At 57.6% G+C, this 21,378-nt stretch overlaps 1 protein-coding gene across 1 annotated transcript; it reads left to right on the top strand.

Moving 5' to 3' along the window:
• The first annotated feature begins 1,987 nt into the window (after window positions 1-1,987).
• SPDEF (SAM pointed domain containing ETS transcription factor) lies at window positions 1,988-19,974 on the top strand. Its single transcript, XM_019738713.2, has 6 exons — window positions 1,988-2,423; window positions 12,939-13,382; window positions 15,522-15,719; window positions 17,074-17,121; window positions 17,241-17,387; window positions 19,308-19,974. Exons 2-6 carry the CDS (start codon window positions 12,968-12,970, stop codon window positions 19,484-19,486), a joined length of 987 nt encoding a protein of 328 aa, XP_019594272.2. The 5' UTR covers window positions 1,988-2,423; window positions 12,939-12,967; the 3' UTR covers window positions 19,487-19,974.
• Window positions 19,975-21,378: the final 1,404 nt, after the last annotated feature.

The raw sequence follows: 21,378 nt of genomic DNA, 5'->3' as shown, positions 1-21,378 counted from the left end.
AGGTTTTCCGCGATATGACCAGGTCCCTTCCCATTGCCACCCAGCAGTGAGATATCCTCTCTGGCTGCAGAAGTGTTCTATCTTCATCTGTCTGTCCATCTTCTCGTCTATCTCAGCTAGGATCAGGCTTTGCTTTAAATAATAAAGACCCCACTTAACAAAAGCAAAAGGTCTATTACTCTCATGAAAGTCCTGAGGCAGGCAGTGCAAAGCTGGTATGAAGGTTTTATGCCATCCTCAGCGACCGAGGCTCCTTCCAACTCACTGCTCCATTGTCTTGTCCTCATGGTCCAAGATGGCAGCCAGAATTCCAGCCATCACAGCTGCATTCCAGGCAGCAAGATGGAGGAAGGATAACAAATGATACATGCCAGTTTACTTTTAAAAAAGATTCCTAGAAATTGACATATGACACTTTTACTTGGTCAACAATAGTTTCTAGCTGCAAGGGAGTCTGGGATAGTCTTAATTCCAGGTAACCAAGTTCTAAGCTAAAAATTAGGGGCTTGTTACAGAGGAAAGGGGGAAAATAGACATGGGGAGTAACTGTCTCTGACACCTGAGCCATTCATTAAGCATTTGTTGGGTATTCCTTGTACTCACCCATGTTATAGTATTTATAATATGATTGCTATCCTAGCATCCTGTGAGTGAGGAGCAGTGCTTGACATATAGTAGGTGCTTACTGAGCAGTGGCCATTATTTTCACTGCATCAGAGTGGTGACATAAGCACAAGTTTCTGTGAAAGTGGAGCGGAGGGCTGCCTGCCCAGCAGGGGAGCAAAGTATAGAAACGCATCCGGGAGGAGGACCCACCTGGGCAAGTAGGGGTCTTTCTTTTCATGGGCCCTGGAGAGCTGGGGTGGTTGACTGTAGCCACTGTAGGCCTTTGCATTAGCTCCTCCCTCCCAACCTACCTCAGCCTTCTCTGTGGAATGACTGAGAACTCATCCTCACCAAGATGCTGGTGACGATAAGAGCCGAGACCAGGGCTCTCCAGGGTGCAAAGTGCAACCATCTGTCAGAGAATTATGGCATCGTGAAGCTGAGGGGTGAGTTCTGAAGGTCTTAGGTTACGCACCCTGCGGGCAGTCACACAATTCCTTCTGAAATGAGCAAATAACAATAAACGTTATCTAAAATGCCCTCATATGACAGTGGGAGTAGCAGGTGCTTGATGCCCTTCAAGGTGATCCAGAGAAAGAAGAGCCAACCCCTGCCCTCCTGGAACATCCCTCAACCCTCAACCCCGCTGGCAGGATGAGGGGGAAGCTGAGAGCTCGACCGCAGGGATCTCCTTACACTCATGGAGGTGGAGGAGCCTGGGGGGGGTGCCTGGGTGTGGGTGTCTGTGCAGCCTCCTCTCCTGGCCTCCACCCTTCAGGTGCGAGAGCGAGCTGCTGCTGTCCAACCCCAGCTCTGGGCCTGGGAAAGCGAGCTACCGGTTCTTCCTGAGCACTGCTCTCTGATGGGCCTGTGCCCATGGAGCGCAGAGAGCTTGGTCCCCGCACAGGGTGGATGGACCCACGAGCCTCAGGTCCATTTCCTCAGGGTTCTCTGAAGCTCCCTCCATGGCTGGCCTGGGGATCCAGACAGCACTTCCTCCAGGAAGCCCTCACTGACTTCCCTTGCCTCAGTGCTCCCACAGCCCTCCACTGGGGCTCTGAATTTCCACTGATGCTTGCTTGTTTGTCCCCTACCTTCAGCTGATCCCTGTTAGTGCCCCAGCCCAGGTCCCTCTTAATATATACCCCGTGCCTTGCACATATGAGCTCAGTAGCTATACATCAGCTAAGAACGTGTGAGTGAGTGAGTGAGTGAGTGAGTGAGTGAGTGAGTGAGTGAGTTCCCTGGCTGTCAGGGTATAGATTCCCTCCGTGAGGAGAGGAAGGCCTGAAAGGGTTAACTGGGAGCCCGCCTGTGGTCTGAGGTAAGCAGGGAGCGTATTTGTTCAGGTAAATAAGGAAGGATTACTTATAATGGGAAATCAGACCAGGCCAACTCTTCATCCCAGGGCTGCCTGACTTCCTCCCAGCACATTCCGGCACTCTACCTGCGTCTGTCCGTCTGTCCACGCTACCCCACAGACTCAGACCCCATGCCCTGAGCCACCTCAGCCTTCCTGTAAGCCCCTACGGCTGGGTCTTGCCACGGTGCCAGCAAGTGGCCCTGGGCTGGGGGCTAGAGGCTCCCTACAGGGCACGCAACCCTGAGACCTCAGAGGGCCACCCCTCGAGGGGGGCCAGGCCCCCGGCGGCCCACCCGAGTGCCACCTGTGCCCCCAGCCCTGCTGGCCCCTGGTTCCGCTGGCTCCCCAGATGCCTGGCTGAGACCCAGCAGTGGCCTAACCTGCCCCCGCCTCCTCCTGGCCCCTGAGGTTGCAACTGCAGCCGGAGACTCCTTGGGCACCAGGCAGCTAACGGGTAAGTGCAGTGGGAGGCACGCAGTGCCCTGTGTGGGGTTTTCCCTGCCAGCTGGGGGCAGGTGGGCGACTGAGAGGACTTGGAAGTGTGCTTTGCTAGCTCAGAGCTGATCTCCTAGACGCCAGTGACCCTGTGATCTGGGTTCTTCATCCCCAGAAGCGCCTGTCTCCTCATGCCTGGTTTGCCTCCCTGGGCCCACCCAAGAGCCCGGGTAAGCCTTCTTGGTCTGGTAAGGCCTGGGCTCTGCATGTCTATGATGGCCCCCATCCAGGCTCCATATCGAGCCCAGTCACCCAGTCTCAGGCAGGCAGCTCTGTAGATGCAGAGACTCGGCCTGGAGACCTGGCCTGTTCTGCTTGGCTTGTGAAACACAAGCAGCTTTTCTGCTTCTGCCAGCTGTGGCTGCTCAGCCAAGGGAAGGGTCTCCCGGAGCTGGGCCACAGTTGGGCAGGGGCTTGCTGGGGCCTGGAGGCCCAGGGTCAGGTCCAGGTTGGAGCAGCGGGGACAGTCCCAGAGCCTAGGGAGTGGGCAGTTCAGCGGTGGGCACAGGAACCAGGTCGTCGGGGAGCTGCGGAGCAAACCACCTAGTTGGTTGCATTGGTGCCCGGAGAAGCAGAGGACCGGTGGGCGCTGGTCGGGGCACACGAGGAGAGAAACAGGGGTCCTTGTAGGTGTTCGTTTCTGAGTTTTGCCAGATGCCTCCTGCGGGGAGATCGGGACGTAGATGGTGGAGATGACATGGTGGAAAGCTGAAGGGTCTGGACGGCTGGGGGCTCCCCCAAGTTTGGATAAGGTGTGTGCATGCGTGCGCATGTACGTGTGTACATATGTGAGCGTGTGTGCATGCATGTGTGTGCATGTGTGCCCGTCTGTGCATGTGGAGCAGTGGGCAGGCTCACTGAGCTAGCCCTGGACCCCCTCATCTGCGTCCTCCCACCAGCCCACACCCAGGCCACAAGCCACAAGGGGCCTGTCCCCTGTGTGGGAGTCGTGGCCTTTCTCCGCTTTGTCCAGGGCTGGGGCTCGGCCTCATTTCCTGCCCCCACCTCCCCAATAAACAGCTTCACAGCACCCCCCAATAAAGCAGCATCTCCCCAGCACCAGCTGCTCGGCTGAGTAACAAAGCAAACAGGCACCTGGGCTGCCCGGGTCCGAGGGGGCAGGCAGGGATGGGCAGGAGATGCCCCACCAGACAGGTCGGCCCCGGTGATGGCCCAGCCCGGCAGGGCAAGTCCTGCTTGCCCCCTGCGGGGGAGGGGCCAGAGGCAGGGACCAGCGCCAGTGACTCTCAATTTAGTCTCACCACCTGAAACTCAAAGAAATTTGGGGACAGGGCACATTCTCAGGCCTCCCAGGGAAGTTGGGGTGTGGAGGAGGTGGTCTCTCTCAGGACAGGGAACAACCTTCCCCTTTGAGAACCCGGCAGTGAATGGACAGTGCTTCCTACGTGCCAGGTGCTGTGGGGGGGGCCAGAGCGGAACATTCAGTCCCTATCAGACATGTTTATTGGGTTACCAATTATAAAACACTTCAGCAGATACGGCGCCACTTGATTTTCACAAGGACTCTCTGAATTAAGGAGAGCTGCTCTGTCAACCAAGCCTGAAGGAATAGATGGCATTCAGTAGGTGCTCCATGGATGCTCAGAAATTGTGACACTGGCAGTAAGTAGAAGAACGCAGGAGAACCCACTTTTCACCACTGAGATTGTGACAGATATAAAATTAACAGCCCTGAAACAATTAGAGCATGTTTTTGTGCTAAACGACTTGGTGCAGCTTGAGTGTAACCCGGGGAAGGCCGTTTAAGCTAACGTGGGGACAGAGGGCAAGAAGGAATGAGTTAAGGCCACAGTGTGTGACTTTGGGCAAGTCACTTTTCCTCCCTGAACTTGCAGCTCCTGTCTATGTAATGAGGTTAGACAAGGCGGCCTCCTCTGTCACAGGAGGCTTGATGGGGGAGACAACTTGGGGCTGGGTTTTGAAGGCTGTATAGGAGTCGGTAGAGGCAGCCTAGCTGGATGACCGGCCCACTTTGCAAGACTTATGTGCCTTCCCAGCCTTATGTCCCAGGCTGAGGTCAGGGGAGGAGAATGGCTCTGGCTCTGACTTTTTTCTGGAGGTCAGGGAAGGGTGGGTGAGGCCAGCAGCCGCCCTGGACTGGGCTAGAGAGTAGGATGACCTCAGGGCAAGGCCCAGGTCTCCCTCATCACCATCCTCAACTCTCCCCCAGACTCCACCCTTTGGCCCTGACCCTCCACCCACCATCACCACCTGCTTCTTCCCTTGTTGTCCCCATTACTTTTACCTTTCCTCTTCTCCAGCCCCATCCCCTCACCTGCTCCCGGGTGCCAGCTTTATGCATGCTCAGCCTATCATAATTCACAAGGAATTTCCATCCACCTTCTTCAATCTTCACAACCCCTTTAAGACATGCTCTTGACAACCCATTTAACAGATGGGGCAACTGAGTCTCAAAGGAAGCTGAGCCACTTGCCCCCAATCCCAGAGCTAGAGAACAGGGAGTCAGGGCTCAAAGCTGGTCTGGGACCCTCTCCCCACCCCACTCTTCACCCCCATCCCATTCCATGCCCAACCCTGCACCCCCAGCCAAGCAAGTGGCCTGTCAGGTGGAACAACTCTTCCCAAAGCAAACTTTGCACAAGCCAGAGTTGCCCTGGGCTCTTCCTGACATTTAATGCTTGGCTCCATCCCCTGACTCATTTGCATGTTCCCAGCCCAGGAAGCACCCCTGCCAGATTCTCCTCTCCCACCTCTCAACGGTTGAATGGGGCCTTCAGAAGAGGGGTGGGTGAGCCTCTTTCTCACTCTGGACCTCTCCTCCCAGCCAATGACTGGAGTGTGGCTGCTGGGGACCAGACCGGCTGGAGCCCACCCAGGACCATAGAAAGGGCACCAACAGAATGGAGGTGCCCCTTCCTTCTCCCTCCAGCTCTGGGATTGAGGAGAGAGGTCTGGGAGTGACAGCCCAGGGTCCCAATAACCCCTTAATAACCCATCCCCTCCCATTTAAACCTTTTCTTAAAGCAATTTCTGTTCTTAGTCTCTCAGGACAGTTCATTCTGGACTTTCATCATTTGCTGTAATTGCTGGAGTGCGTTCACTTTGTCCTGAACCCCCTTTCCCACCGTGTGCTCCCTGTCCTTGGGATTGGGGCTCCAGGCACATTTTTCTCTCAGTCCCATCAAGACTGTACGGACTCACCACCAGAAGTTTATGAAGCACTCGCTTTCCAGGCTGTGCTGGGGCTGGGGGAGGCTACAGAGACATGGAAGAGTAGAGATACGAGGAACCAGTGTTTGTACACACCTCCTGCGACACAGAAAGGTCTGCTCCCCTCACTGCCCTGCTTTGTCCTGCCAGACCCCAGAGACACAACTGTCCTTATGAGTCCCCGTTTTACTGATGAGAAGCCTGAGGCAGACGATCAAGGAAGGTGCCAGAGGCAGGAGCCAGGTGAAACCCTGTGTCCTCACACCTGCAGTGGCCTGGTTGCCCGCTGGGCCAGGAACGTGGGGAACGAGATACCCAAGAAACCAAGTGTTGGGAAGGGTGGTATAGATGAGGTGCCGGAGGAGTGTAGGGAAGAGAAGGGGCTGTTCCCCAGCCCCTTGGAGGAGGGTTTGTGGAGACTGTGCCTGCGAGAGGAGGGGAAGCCCTGCCAGCCATGTGCAGTGACCAAAAGTGGACCATGCGGGCAGCAAGGGCGTGGCGGGCCGGGCAGGGGGCCGAAACATGAACTACATGGACACACAGAATGTGCTAAACAAGAGCTGAATGAAGACGTGATTTGCAGTTTCTGGAAGCTGAAGGTCGTGCAGGATGTGTACTGATATTGGGGGAAATCAGGGTTCTAGCCTGACCTCTCGGCGTCACTCACTCCACACCCCAGGCTTGTCTGGGCGGGGGGTCTGGGCGGATTGGAGGAAATGGGGAAAAGATGCTGCTGGGGTGGGAGGCAACCTGGAGGGTGGACCTGCTTGGTCAGAAGAGTGGACGGTCTTTCAGAGGCTCTGAATACCAACTGCAGAGGCGGGGTGCAGGGAGGAGACACAGCCACACCCCTTATTCTGCCCAAAATGTTAGCCCTGAATTATGTCTCTGCTTACAAGGAGAGCCCCTCGTGTCTCCTCGTGTCTCCGTGTCTCCAGAGGTGGGGAACCTCTGTTTCCCCACCATTCTCCTTCCAAATCAGGCCGAGGGGCAAGATGGGGTCATGGGGTCACAGAATAAAGAAGGTGTGGGGCCAGAACCCTCTCCCAGCATAGAGGAGGAGACTGGGGCCCAAGGGGACCAGGGGCTGCCCAAGGCCTCACATATGGAATGGGACAGAACATGAGCCCACGTCTCCAGATGCTGAGGCCTCCAATTGTTTCCAGTCCGCACACCCCCTTTGGAGTGGAATCAAATACAGGGGTGAGTCGGGGGCTGAGGTGGGTCCCTATTCCTCTAGGCTGCAGGCATCCATGCCACCACAGTCACCAATGCAACCTCTGTGGGGCTGGGGTTTTCAGGGGCTGGGTCAGTGGGCGACCTGAGCAGAGGCGAAAAAAAGTGCTTGGCTGGGGTGACCCTAGAGGCGGGAAGGTGCCAAGCCATCAGCACCACCTGAGCAGAGGTTAGAGCTCCGTCTTGAGTTCCAATCCCTTCGCAGTGCCTGTGGCCACGCGCCTGTAGCAGTCAGAGCGCCTGTGTTTGTCAGGTGGGAACAATACTGGGGATGGCAGGAGAGCCCAGTGAAGGGCTTTATTTGGTTGGCCTTCACCGTGTCCCAGAAGTTGTCAGGGAGGCTGTGTGTGGGTGTGAACGGCTGCAGTGGGAGCAAATGGGAGACAGCGCTGCTCTAATTGTGCCTGCGGGCTCCTGGCTGCCTGGGAACTGTGGGAACAGCGGACTAAACCAGATTTCCTTGCTATTCCCCTGACCTTGTCTCCTGTGCCCACCCTCCTGCTGCTTAGCCCTGCCCCTCAGCTCCCTACTGACCCTCTGGTCCTTACACAGCCTCACCCCATCCCCCCAAGTCTCCCTCACACTCCAGCCCCTGGCTGGCTCCTCAAGTTGAACCTCCCAGAGAGCAGGGCTCCTGAGAAAGTGAGGTCAGTGGCCTGGGTGAGTCTGGGATCTGACGAGGTCGGGAAAGCCAGGGGGTCTCGAAGAAACCCACCTCCTCTAGTCTCAAGCTGAGCCCAAGACAGCAAGTCCTCCTTCAGCCACCCCCAGGGACCCGCCTCCCTCTTCCTGCCCTTGGAGACCCCGGGCAGCAGAGGCTTGGGGATAGCAGGATGTTTGAGAGCCAGAGCTGCCGGGAGGTGGCCAGCCTGGAACCCCCTCCTGGGTAAGAGGGTGGTCTGTCCAGTGGAGAGAGGCTAGCCCTCTGGGCAGTGAGGGGTGGTCAGTAAGGAGGAAGCTCGGTGCTTTTCTTGGGTCCAGCTAGTTTGAAGAGCAGTTTCAAAGGGCAAGGGAGCTGGGCTTCCATGGGAGGGTGGGAGCTGTCTGAGAAGTGAAGGGGCCAGAGGAGGAGCAGGGTGAGAAGGAAACGTCTAGAGTAGGGGAAGTCTGGGCCAGAGGCTGGGAGGGTTCACAGAAGCCAGACACGCTGCTCGGCCGGCCGTCGACAGCACTGGGCCCGGACGCCCACGGCTTCTCTCCAAGGTGCTGACCAACGGACTGGGGGGCAGGCCCATGTGGCCCCTGCCCACTCTGCATGGCTTCTGGCCAGGTCCTGGTCATACCCCCCCAGCCTTCTGACTCTGACCCATTAAAGGAAGCCCTTTGGATGGGGCGGGGTGGGGCGGGTCTCACAGCCAAGGCTGTGGACGGCAGGGAGGAAGCCAGAGGAGGTGCGTTCCAGATGGTAGAGCGAGGCCCACTCAGCACTGAGGGCTGGGCTGTGTCACCCCTGCCCGTCCCACTCGCCTCAGGGCTCTTCTCACTGGGCTCTAGGCAGGTTGAGGCTGGGTCTCAGGATTGAGGTGGGGACTCGGGCATAGTCGCCTCCCCCCAGTCCCTCTGGGGGGGAGATCGGGAGGCTGGACTGAGCAGGGTGTGGGAGACAGGGCCCAACCCCACGACAGCCCAGGGCACTAGGAAAGACTTCCCTGGTGACAGCGCTCCCCTGAGGCTGTGGTTTCAGGAGACACCAGGGGATCTTTTGCTGATACGGGGGTGGGGAGGGGTATGTGTGAGAGCCCTGGAGGCAGGGGAGTTGCAGGGGTACATTCAGACCCCACAGCCGAGAGCAGGCCCGGGAGGTGGTAGGGGACAGCTGCTGTAAATCTCTGACTTTGGGTCCCTCTGCCTTCTCTCCTTGATCTGCCTTCCAGTGGGAAGAGGTGGTGCTGAGAGAAGGTGTCTGATTCCTCTGGCCATTGCCCTGCCATCTGGCCTTGACTCGGGCCTTGGCCTCCACCAGCTGTTACCAAAGTTTCTTTGTCTGGAGTTGGAAGCCAAAGCCTCTGAGGCAGGAAGGGCCAGAACGTGCTGAGCCTTAATCTAGGCATGTGGCTTAATCCAGAAATGATCAGCTCGAGGTTTGCGAACTGGAGGCATCGCTCAGGAGACGGGCAGTGCCTTGGGCCCAGCCGGCAGAGGCTGTCGGGAGGGTTGGCTTTGCCCTCCGAGGGACCTGGACTCAGCTAGCACTGGGCCTGTCCCAGGACCCTGGGCCTAGTGGCCGGAGGGTCAGAAGGCCTCTAGCTGGTCCTGGCTTAGCTGTGTGACCGGGGGCATGTCCCTGCCACACTCTGAGCTTCATTTTTCTCAGTAAATGTGTGTCCTCATGGGTGGACAGTCACCTGTGAATGTAATCAGCGCTGAATTGCATGGCGTAGACGAGGAGAGGTAGGAAGTCAGACGAGGGAGCTGTGGGGAGCGCTTCATGGGGGAGGAGGGCTTTGGGTTATGAGAAGGAAGGGGCGTCGTGGGCAGGGGGACAACAGCACAAGAGAAAATAGCCATGTGCCCAGGACACAGGGGTCTGGGAGAAAGGCCATTTTCATTAGAGCCTAGCTATGTCAACTGATCCCAGGGTTTGATCCAGACCCTGCCACTGACCAGAAGGCATCCCTTCCCGCTCTGGGCTGCGTGGTTCCCATCTATAACACGATCACATAATGTATGGCCCCTTCCAGCTCTGATTACCTGGGCCGTGTGGGAGGCGGGCGCAGAGGTGGACACCAGTCTCGGGGTCTGGCAAGGCTGGCAGTGCTGAGCCACGGGAGCAGAGGGGTAGCTGAGGAAAGGGCGACGGAGGGAAACGAGCTTGACAGTGGGGTGGAATGAGAAGCCAGGAGGTGGGAATGATGCAGTTGCCCAATCAGGAAGTGGGCAGGACCCTGGGAAGATGGGACTGGCCAGAGCAGAAGCCTCAGAAGGAAGGTGGTACAATAAACAGTGCCCACACATGGCCAGCTGGGGACCTCGGGCAAGCTGCATAACTGCTGGGCCTCACTGTCGCATCTGTAAAATGGGGCTCTCGTATCCACGTCACCCAGGCTGTGGGTGGTAAAGGGGGAAACGTGCACGAATGCTCTGGGCACAGGGGGAGCCCACTGTGCAGTGCTCTCTTCCCAGCTGAGTCTGGCCCAGAGCCCGGAGCCCGGAGGAGACACCCGAGCTGCCGGCTGGGCACACCAGCTTTGGGATCCCTGACCAGTAAACCAAGATCCCTCCGACCTGGGCTGCTGGGTAAGAGGATTCCCCACCGCTTCCCCTGTGAATAGTTGGATGTTGCCTCTTGCCGCACCGTTAATCCTGAGCACACCTGCACTTTGTGTCTCTCGCTTTCCAAGTTTCTTACCAGTGAGCACTGTCACTAGGGAGGTGTTGGAGCTGGGCCCAAGCCTTGGTGGCGAGCAGGTTCCTGGGTATTTAGGAGCAAGGGGCTGGGGAGCTGGAGTGTGGGGTGTTGAGGAGGAGGCCGGCATTCTCTGCTGGGAAAGGAGCCGTGGGCCAGGAGTCGGAAGTCACTTAGCTCAGCTCTCTGTACTAAGCCCCAAGCCGCCTGTCTCCCGGGGAGGGACGGAGGCAAGGGCTACGCGGCTCACTTGACAAATGTGTCAGGAATGTGTCATCACCTCCCCACCTGGCAAACACTGCCACCTGCCCTGCCCATTCATCCTCACTGACCCCTCATGTCACGGGGCCCCGAAACATAGCAGCTGCCTTCCATCCTACCTGTGGCAGAAGCCAAGCAAACAGGAGGGCCACGAGGGAGGCAAATGCTCCTGCTTCTTGGAAAAGCTTCCGTCTCCCTGGCATATGGCCCAGGGTGTTGGCAGAGACTGTCCTAACGTGGCAGGCATGGGAGTTCTGGGGACGTGGATGGGGCGGGAGGCAAGCAAGGGGTGATGAGGGAGGGTGGGGGGCTGAGCGGTGTTCTCAAGGGGTAAGGCCACCTGGGGGTAGGGCGTGGGCACAGGTGGGGTGTGGGGATCCAGCAGCAGAGTGGGCTGTTGATGCTGCCTGGGTAAATAACGTGGGCCCAGAGCACACACGTGTGTTTGCACAGAAGGACTTGAAATGACTCCAGGCCTGCCCTCTGTCCCCCTCACGCCAGCGCCCCTCCTCCCGGCCCACCCCACCCCACCCTGACCTTTCCTTCCTTGTCACTTAAAGGAGCCCTTGAAAGGGAGAATCGAAGTCAAAGGGAACACCCTTCTCTCTGGCTGGCATTCTCTCCACCACGGAAAATTGCAGGGCTGCCAAGTAAAGTTGGGAGGGTTGGGCACGGCACAGGGAGAAGCAAAAATTCCACCTGGGCTCAATTCACCAAGCTATGCTGTCCAGAGAAAAAGGGGCATCGTTTCCTAAGCTGAACAAAGATGTGGAATGGGCTAGCCGCAGCCCTAGAGAAGTCAGGGCTGTCTTCCAAACTAGGCTCTTTCCCTGTCGCACCAGCAGTGGCAAATGCCACTGCACACAGGCTGAGCTGGGCAGTCCCACGGGGTGACTGGAGGTGGCCAGGGAGCCTCCCTCTCTGTCCCAGGGGGGTACAATCAATTTCACCATTAGAGAGTCTACAGTCCTTTGATTAGAGCCTGCGTCTTGTACTTGGCCAGAAGCCTTGAAAGCAGCGATTCTGAGCCGTGAACATGCGTCAGGAACACCGAAAGGGCGTGTTGCGGGGCCCTGCAGGGCCTGCCCCACCTCCAGCCCTGCCCCCAGCTTCTGCTGCAGCGCTCTGAGCAGGCCTGGGAAGGCGCACCCCAGCCAGTGCCCCCTGCACTGATGCAACGCATCCGGAGAACCTCTGCTTTCAATTATAAACCCAGGAGACACAACACAGTCACTTGCCCTTAACAGCTGCCCATGCGCTTCCGTCCCCTCTGAACGGCTCCGTGTTCCTGGGAGCATGTATATGTTGGTAATCTTCCACCTCTGTCCTGATTTATTCTTGAGTCACACATCACGGAAATATTCCAGAAACCCCGGTGTTTGGTGCGTGCACCTCTCTCAAGTGCCCTGCCTCCCCCAAACCACGTACTCCAGTACGGGGCTCAGAGAAAAGAGCCTAGGTGACCAATGGAGGTGGGGGCATGCCTCTGGTTGCCCGTGTTGAGGCCAAATGATGCCCCTGGGGGGCCCTGGGGCAGCAAGGAGGAGAGGTGTCACAGTCGCTGGCGTTCTCACCAACCGCTCCCTAACGCCCCCCCCAATCGCCCCCCCCCGGAAAGTGTCTGAAGGTCAGCACATGGGCACCTCCCACTCCGGGCAGCACATTCCTCCAGGGCCTGGAGCAGAGGGGCCAGGGGGCAGCACCTTTCCCTTTTCTTGGGAGGACGAGGTGGGCTGGGTGCCAGCCCCAAGCAGGGGCGGGGCCAAGCACACCTGGGCATTGCTGTTCAGTGACCACCTCACTAGCCTGTGCTGGTCATTTATTCACACACACCCCCAATGGCCCTGTGGGAGGGGACTCTACCTCAGCACACCCCTCACTTGCTCCTCTCTTCCTTCATCTGGCTGGTGAAGATGAGGGTGAGCCTCTCCCTGCCCTTTCTCCTCCAAGGGCAGAATCCAAGAAGGCAAGCTTTGCTACAGCAGGAAAGATTTAGGCTCACTCTCAGAAGGAACTTCCTCCACAGGACAGTGGACTGGCATCTGGGTACAGGCGGCTGAGGAACAGCAGCCTAGACATGAAAGGCTCCTTGTCCAGGTCTCAGTTTGCCCATCAGCCAAATGGGACTAATTGTGCCTTTCATTCTGAGGGCTAAACGAGGACGAGAACCTCAGAAGGCTGTTTGAAGTGCTCTACACGCGTACAGATTTGCTGCTCTCAGCCAGCCTGGCTTCCATGAGGAGTGAGGGAGCTGTCCGTTTACAGTCCTATCCCACCTCCCACCTCACTGTCTTTCACAGCCAGAAGGCCTGTCTGCCCAGCCCTGTCCCAGGCCCAGCCACTGCTCACTGGGCCCCTCATCCCCGTAACCAGCTTAGCGGCCCCCATGCGGATGGGGAAGCAGCCAGAACTTGACTCCTTCCTCTCTTATTTCTGTAGACACAGCCGCTGGCCTGAGCAGCAGCGGGATGGGCAGCACCAGCCCCGGCCTGAGCAGCGTGCCCCCCAGGGCTGTGTTTCGGACAGGCCCAGAGAAGGTGACGGCGGGGGCAGTGGGGCCCGAGAGACGGGACTGGAGCCCCAGCCCCCCTGCCACGCCCGAGCAGGGCCTGTCTGCCTTCTACCTCTCCTACTTTGACATGCTGTACCCCGAGGACAGCGGCTGGGCCGCCAAGGGCCCCGGGGAGAGCACTCGGGACGAGGTGCCAGAGGAGCCTGAGCAGTGCCCGGTCATCGACAGCCAAGCCCCTGGGGGCGGCCTGGACTTGGCGCCAGGTGGGCTGACCCTGGAGGAGCATTCCCTGGAGCAGGTGCAGTCCATGGTGGTGGGCGAGGTGCTGAAGGACATTGAGACCGCCTGCAAGCTGCTCAACATCACCGCAGGTGAGCCCTCCACACGCCTGCCTCCCAAGGCTGGGGGCGGGCAGGGCTGGGGGCTGGGGCAGGGACGCTGCCTGCGCACTCTGGCCTCCCCTGGCGCAGCCCCAGGCGTGTTGTGCTTCTACACATACGGTCAGTCGGCTCAGAACACAGCAACTGTGAGCTGGGGCTGGGAAGGTTCCACCCGCTTTGTGCCCCCCTGTACCAGTCCGGAGTCCCCACTGGCTAGGTGCTGGATGACATGAATTCGAGCCCTACACTGTCTGGCCCACCACCTCCTCTCAGACTCGGCTCCACCCTCCCTGCAGCCACACCTGTCTCCTTGTTCTCATAACACACAGCTCAGGGCCTTTGCGCTTGCTGCCCCCTCCACCTGGAACACTCTTCCCCCAACTCTCTACTTGGCTCCCCCCTTACCTCCTTCATGTCTTAACTCAGACGGCCCCAACTCAATGAGGCCTTCCCTGACCCCTCTATTGGAATTGCTGCTCATACCCGTCCCTCTCATTCCTCCCACCTGCTTTATTTCTCTCACAGCACATACCATCTGATATGCTGCATATTTTATGTATTTATCTTGTTTACTATCTGTCTCCCCCACTGGAATGTACACACCCCCAGGGCAGGGATTTTCATTTGCTGTATCCCCAGTTCCTAGGATGGCACCTTGTACATAATAGATGCTCGATAAACTATAAGTTAGTAGCCAGGCCTTGTTCTCGCACAGGGGAACAAGTGGTGAGCACAACACAAAAGCCTCTTTGTTTATGAAGCTGACATTATAGTGAGGGAAATAGGTTATAAACAGATAAATGTGTCACTGGTCTGGTGTCGATTAAGGCTTTGATGAGGAGGGGACATCGGGAGGCTGGGCATTTGTGTGTGTGCCAGGGCCTGGAAGGTGTGGTTATGGAACTGATGCTGTGGGTCGAGGGGCTGCTGGGTCTCCGGCTCTGTCCCTCCATCCTCTCTGCAGCTCTGGGAAGGCCTGGCCCATCTCCTTGGTCGTTGGACCCTGGCATTTGAACATCCCACTCTGCTGCTTTCACGCAAAAAGGTCTTCAGGCCTCCCTCAGGCCCAGCCCTTCCCCCTCGGAGTCATCCGGTCTGGCCCCTGCCCCCCCAGCCTCCAACAGACCCAGCTGTTGTTCCCATAAGCCAGCTCCTGCCCACACCCCAGCCCTCCAGTTGCCCAAAGCCCAGGCTAGCCCCCCCATCGCCAGGGAGGTCTCCCATGGTGCCTTCGCTCCCACACTGGGCTAGGGAGGGAGGGGCCTGCCATCTGAACAATGGGGACAGAAACAAATTGTTTTGACCCTGGAGAGGAAAATGGGTTTATTAAATGAAGGCAGCCCGGCCTCCAGGTCACCCAGCTGGGGCACCAGCTTAGACCACAGCGTTCATATGAAGCCCCACTGTGCTCATGCCCACCAGCCTGGCCTCCACCTGTGTGCCCCGCCAGGCTCACCCCAGAGCGGCTCCTCAGGGGAGCATCTAAGATCTAGCCAGTGACTCCCATCCTTCCTCTGAGGCCCGTAACTGCCCGATGACCAACTGTGCCCTGACATTCATTCATTCATTCATTCATTCATTCATTCAACACACATGCATTGAGCAGCTACTGTGCACTCAGCCCTTTGTTAGGTGTTGGACAAGGGGATGGAACTCTCTGTGCCTTAATTTCCTCATGTGTAAAATACGGTAGGGGTTGGGGGTTGCATGATTAATTTCCCACTGGGTTTTTCTCTGGTTCCTTGAGGGGCTTTGGGAAGGCAAAAGGCAGCTGGGAGAGAACCTCACGTGTTTCTGGTTTAATGTCACTGTCCCTTTCAGGGCTGCAGCTCCCCCAAAGGTCTTTTGGAGTGGCTGGAAATGTTTGGGAGAACCCAAGGTCTGGGTGAGGTGGAGGCATGCAGAGCCCCAGGCCACCCTGCCCTGAGCCAAGGTTGTTTATAGGGCACTGGCTCCTCCCTCTCACTCCTCTCTCTTTTGGGGCACCCCCTCCACAGGGCCCCTCGAGACAGTCTGTGTTGGCCTGTCCCCACCCCAGTTCTCACAGGCGCCCCATCCAAGCACAGCGGGCCACATTCGGGGTGGTGTCCTCACGTAGCCCCTGGAGCTGAGGAAGTGTCTCTTGCCCAGACCCCGTGGACTGGAGCCCTGGCCACGTGCAGAAGTGGCTCCTGTGGACAGAGCACCAGTACCGGCTGCCCCCCGTGGGCAAGGCCTTCCAGGAGCTGGGAGGCAAGGAGCTGTGTGCCATGTCGGAGGAGCAGTTCCGTCAGCGCTCACCCCTGAGTGGGGACGTGCTGCATGCCCACCTGGACATCTGGAAATCAGGTGGGATATGGCGTGGGTGGGAGCAGCCCCTCCCAGACTCCAAGCCAGGGATACCGAGGGGGACTCTTAGGCCAGGGTACCGGCTGGGAGGTTACTCTCTGCTGGGCTGGGCTCTGAATCCCAGCCCCAGTTGCAGCTGCTCCCTGGAGCCTGGGTGAACTCACCCGCCCGGGCCCCTGCCCACTGCGGCCAAGCCCACAGAACTCAGGACAGAGCCCATGGGAAGTTAGACGGTAGAAGTTAGACTGTGAGGACACAGGACGTCAGAGCTGACGGGGCCCGTGGATGCTATGAAGTCCTTTTAAAAATTTCATTCGTTTATTTTCTGTTGTTTTTCATTAATGAAGTAATGAGTGTGTACAATTAAAAACAAGGCCATAGCAAAAAATAGTAAACCATGAAAAGTAACTCTCCCTCCCACTCCCGACGCCCAGCCTTGCAATCCCCCTACCCTGAAACAACCACTGTTACCAGTTTCTTGGGTACCTGGCCAGGGAAAGTCTATGCATATAAAAGCAAATACATACGTGTAGATTTTACCCTTTTTTAACATGAATAGTATCAGTGTCACCTTGTTCTGTACTTAATAATGTATCCGAATCTTGTACCCCATCAAGATCCATATCGCTGCCCTGTTCTTTAGAAAGGCTGCATGCCAACCCCATTTGCATCTCATTGGGTGCCTCCCCCCCGTGTGCCCTGCGCAGAGCCATGTGCTTTGGAGGAGGTAGTGCTCACTCAGTGGGTCAAGGCCCCTGTCCCTAGGGGCTCGGATGAATAAGGTGACAGGACCCACTTGTATGACCCACTCAGAGACCAGCCTCAGGCCAGGCTCCTTGACACTGGCTGCCAAGGGCAGTGGTCAGTGCCAGGCTGAGTGCTGGGTGGTGATGTGGGCAGAAGCTGTCTGCCTTCACCCACCCCCACTGCTTGGCCTGGGGGTGGGGGAGGTGGGGAAGGGGCCAGGTGGAGAGCAGGAGGGGACAGAAGTGTTTGGTGAAGTTGGCAACTGAAGGGCAGGTGGTGTTTGTTACGCCGGGCACTGAGAAAGGTGTGTAGCCTTTGTCACCTTGGTTCCTTGCAAGATCCGTGAGGGCTTCTCCTGACCCTATTTCATAGGTGAGAAAGGGAGGCAGAGCAAAGCTCCATTACCACTCTCCTGTCTGAACAAGGGGCTGCATTTAGGAAATCCTAAATTTCCTTCCGGGAAGCAGCTCCAGACTGGCAGGAGGGAGGGAGCCATCGGGAAACCTGGGCCATAGGGGGGCCTCTGTGACCCCACAGTCCCACCCAAATGCCCTCTCCTCCTTTGGGGTCTCCCCTGAATCCCCAATCTCCTCTCCTTGTCCTGCAGCGGCCTGGATGAAAGAGAGGACTTCCCCTGGGGCGATTCACTACTGCGGTGAGCAGGGCAGGGCAGGGAGGGGGCGGGGGCTCAGGTCTGCGGCTGAGGGGTGGCTGCCACTGAAGTAGGGGGTGGCCACAGCTCCCCACTCACTGCCACCCTCCCTGGCTGCCCAGCCTCAACCAGCGAGGAGAGCTGGACGGACAGCGAAGTGGACTCATCCTGCTCTGGGCAGCCCATCCACCTGTGGCAGTTCCTCAAGGAGCTGCTACTCAAGCCCCACAGCTACGGCCGCTGCATCCGGTGGCTCAACAAGGAGAACGGTAGGGGGCACCCGGCAGGGCACTGTCAGCTGGGGCACGGGGACCGAGGGGCACTGAGGCGGGGGTGGGGGCGGCCTGGGTTCCTGGGCACAGGGAGGAGTTGGGGCTGGGCGGAGGGGGGAGCCACCCCGCCACCTGTCACTGGACCTGCTTGGGGTCTGTGTGCCATTTGTGCCCACGCCTGCCTCCCAGCCAGGCTCTGTCTTGTTCAGGGTCCCCAGCGCCGCACGACGCCTGGGACACTGTGAGCCACACATGTAACACTAGATTTTCAAGCAGCTAGATTAAAAAACATATAAAACTGGCGAATTTAATTTAAATAATGCTTTTATCTAACCCAATACTATAAATTATTGTAATTTCAACATATAACCAATGTAAAATTTATTAATGAGAGAGTTTACTGAGTCTTTGAAATCCAGTGTGTATTTAGTGGCTACCTCGTTGGACAGCGCAGGGCTAGATGGGGTGTGAGTGTGACTGTGACTGTGTGTGTATGTGTGTGTGTATATGTGTGTGTGAGTGTGTGTGAGTGTGAGTGTGTGTGTGAGTGTGTGAATGTGAGTGTGTGAGTATGTGTGTGTGAGTGTGAATATGTGTGAGTGTATGTGTGAGTGGGAGTGAGTGTGAGTATGTGTATGAGTGTGTGTGGGTGTGTCTGTGTTGGCAAAGGCCAAGACACCTGGGTTCCAGGCCCCACCTTGTCGTTAGCAGCTGTGGGTGCCTAGACCTCAGTCTTCAAATTCGTTTATCCAACAGTCCTTCCTTGAGTACCTTCTCTGGTCCACACTTGCTCAGCTGACATTTACAAACAATTCCTGTGTCCTGAGGGTTCGGACAGGATTCAGCTGCAGCCTGTCCTTGAGGGACCTAGTCTTGTAGGAGAACTAGCAGTGAAATGAGCTGCCGTGCAGAGCTTGTCAGGGCTGTGACAGGGCCACGGGGACTTCACTGAGGTGACTCTGGGCTGAGCATGGAGGATGACAAGGGGCTAGAAAGGGTGGAAGAGAACTCTGTGCACAGGGCGTGATGGCTGTGTGTGCATATTTAAGACAGAGAGCGAGGCAGCTGCTCCGCCAGTCCTCTGGGACTCTGGGGAGACCATCTCAAGGTAGAGTTTCAGGGAAGGGAGATCAGGGCGGGCGGGGTGGTCTGGGAAGGCTGCCTGGAGAGGGTGTGCTGACCTGGGCCTTGCCAGGAGGGCTTAGAATGAGAGCTGGGGGTATGAATGATGTAATGGTTCTTCCCAAGGGGTGCCTCCCTCAGGCTCCCTTCTCGGCATGTCCTGTAACCACTCACCAACATGATAGTCATTACACACCCTCTTACTGACAGGAAGTGGGACCTCAGACACCCTCTACAGGTAGAAAATGGCAGGGCCAGGATTCAAACCCAGGTGGGCCCGGCTCCAAATCCACTCTTGCCACTATCTCCCCTGAATTAAATCTGCCAGAAAGGGCTGTGTGGGCTGAAGTGTCCGAGCATAGCAAAGAGGGCTTTCAGGCTTGGGAACTGCAAGGTGGCAGGAGTGGGGGTATGATCTTACCAGATGAGCTGCAACCCCCCACCCCATCCCGGGCTTCTGCGTACGGTGTGGACACCCCACAGTAGGAGCAGAGGCTGGCAAGGCCAGGCCCTCGAGGCCCCACGTAATGCACGGAGGTACCCAGGCTCACCCTGCCCCAGGAGGTTTATGGTTCATAGTGTTATTTACCACTTTGGGGCCCTGTGGCACACATTTCTTTAACCCTCACCACAACCTGGGACGTAGGTTTTATGGCCCACAGCCTGGCCCTGGCCCTGTGGACACTGGCTTGCTTAGCTCTCTGAGAGACTGACCTGTTGGTCTCGATCTTTCTCCCTCCTGCCATGGGTTCCCCACGGGCACCGCTGGCCGTCTGGACCCTCCTGCTCCCCCAGGCATCTTCAAAATTGAGGACTCCGCCCAGGTGGCCCGGCTGTGGGGCATCCGCAAGAACCGGCCTGCCATGAACTACGACAAACTGAGCCGCTCCATCCGCCAGTATTACAAGAAGGGCATCATCCGGAAGCCGGACATCTCCCAGCGCCTCGTCTACCAGTTTGTGCACCCCATCTGAGGGCTGCAGGCCAGGCCTAGGCCTGAAACTCGCCCTCACCCGGCTTCCCCCCTGCCTGCCCCTGCCCTGGCTCGGGGAGAGGGCAGTCTGCTGGCATTCAGAGTCCAAGGTCAGAGAGGGGATGGCCCGCAGCTCCCAGGGGTATAAGTGAGCTCTCTGGGGCCCGAGGGACCCCAGCTGGGGGTACCTCCTCCTCAGGTCTGGATGTTCACGTGCCCAGCCCACTGCAGGGTGGAGGGGCCAGGGCTGTCCTCAGTGTTCACAGCTCCCAAGGAAGGCCTTCCCTCTACCCCAGCCTCTGACCCCAGCATTTCCAGAGCAGAGCCGACAGAATGGCAGTGACTTGGCCAAGGCCACTCACAATCGTGTGTTCTCTGCCACGCATTCTGCACCATGCTTGGCATGATGCTAGGAGACGTCTGCATTCCTGAGTTGGGGAGCCAGGGGTGCCCCTGGGAATGGATAATAAAGATACTGACATAACCCCAGTGTCTGTACTGTGCTGAAAGTGGTTGTGGTCACAGAGGACTGGGGTAGTCAAGGGAGACTTCCTGGGGGAGGTGGCATTGAGCAGAGCCTAAAAGGAAGGGATAACTGGAGAAGCTGTCAGAGAGAGGCAGTAAGTCCTCAAGGTCAAGGAGGGGCTGGAATGGCTCTGGTCTCCCTTTACCCTGGTGTGGGCTGAAAGAAGGGAGGGGGGCTGGGGCTGAAGAGGGTCTATGCTTCGGACTAGAAAGAAGGCAGGATCCTCCACTATCCTCTTGCTCTGCTGTAGACCAGAGCTTTCTGTCTGGGATGGGCCAGGGAGCTGGCCTTCCTGCAAGGGGGCCCAGAGCCCTGGTCTCTGCTTGGTCAACCAACAGAGCTCTGAGTTGGGGCACCAGGAGTGCAGTACAGGGTGGGTGCTTTGGTCCCCCTTGTACGATGGTGGCTCTGAGCAAAAAGGTTGGAAAAGAGGTTGGCTTGTTTGTGGTTCCTCTCTCCTGAAGAACGAGGTCACAGACCTCAGCTGTGCCCTCTGTGAAGCTGTGAGCCCCACGAGTGGGGTGCGAGGGGTAAGAGCGTATGATGGGGAAAAAGTGTGATCAGCCTGTGTATGTGAGTGTGTGTGTGTGTGTGTGTGTGTGTGTGTGTGTCTGCACACACGCTGGAGGAGATGGGACCCACCACCCACTCTCCTTGGCAGAGCAGCTCACTCAGCTTCCTCAAGCTTCCCTCACATTTGTTCATCAAGCTCATGAGTCCCGAGGGCTGACTATGTGCTTCCACTTCTTTTTTTTTTGTCATTCACCTTCCCAACAAAATTAGGGGTTACTCCCCCATTTTGCAGATGATGAAACCGAGGCTCAGAACAGTTCAGTGACTTGCTCCCATACAACCACACACACAACAGCGGCAGCAGAACCAAGACCGGGACTCACCAGGACAGGGCTCTCTCCGCCCTTCCACGCCTCCTGCTTTGTAACTGCTCAGCACCCACAGCCTCCGTAACCTCTAGCTTCTGAGGACAGGCGTCCGAGGAACCAGACAGGGAGCCAGCCAGCGCCGACCACACCACTAAGGGTTAAATCCTGCCCTGTACAGACACCTTCTGCCCTCAGCAATTTTATTGTCTTCAAAAGAAAGTTTACTCCTGGCAGTGAGCAAACAGCACCTTGGCATCTGTCAGCTGGGATTGGACCTGGCGGGGGCCCTGCCCCAGGCCTGTGCCTCGCTGGGCCCCTGCTGTCTGCCCACTCCCCAGGAGGGAGCAGACTGGGCCGCTGGCCAGGACCCAGCCTGGCTCTGGTTTTGTCTCCAGCCTGCCTGTCCTGCCCCCAACTGAGTCCTTGGAGCTACCTGTTTCCTCGTCCCCAGCTGGACCTGGGCCTGGAGAGGTCTGGGATCTCAGG

The sequence above is a fragment of the Rhinolophus sinicus genome, linkage group LG05 (assembly GCF_036562045.2).
Source record: "Rhinolophus sinicus isolate RSC01 linkage group LG05, ASM3656204v1, whole genome shotgun sequence".
NCBI lineage: Eukaryota > Metazoa > Chordata > Mammalia > Chiroptera > Rhinolophidae > Rhinolophus > Rhinolophus sinicus.
The sequence above is the reverse complement of the archived record's forward strand: the minus strand, read 5'-3'. Positions and strand labels throughout refer to the sequence as shown.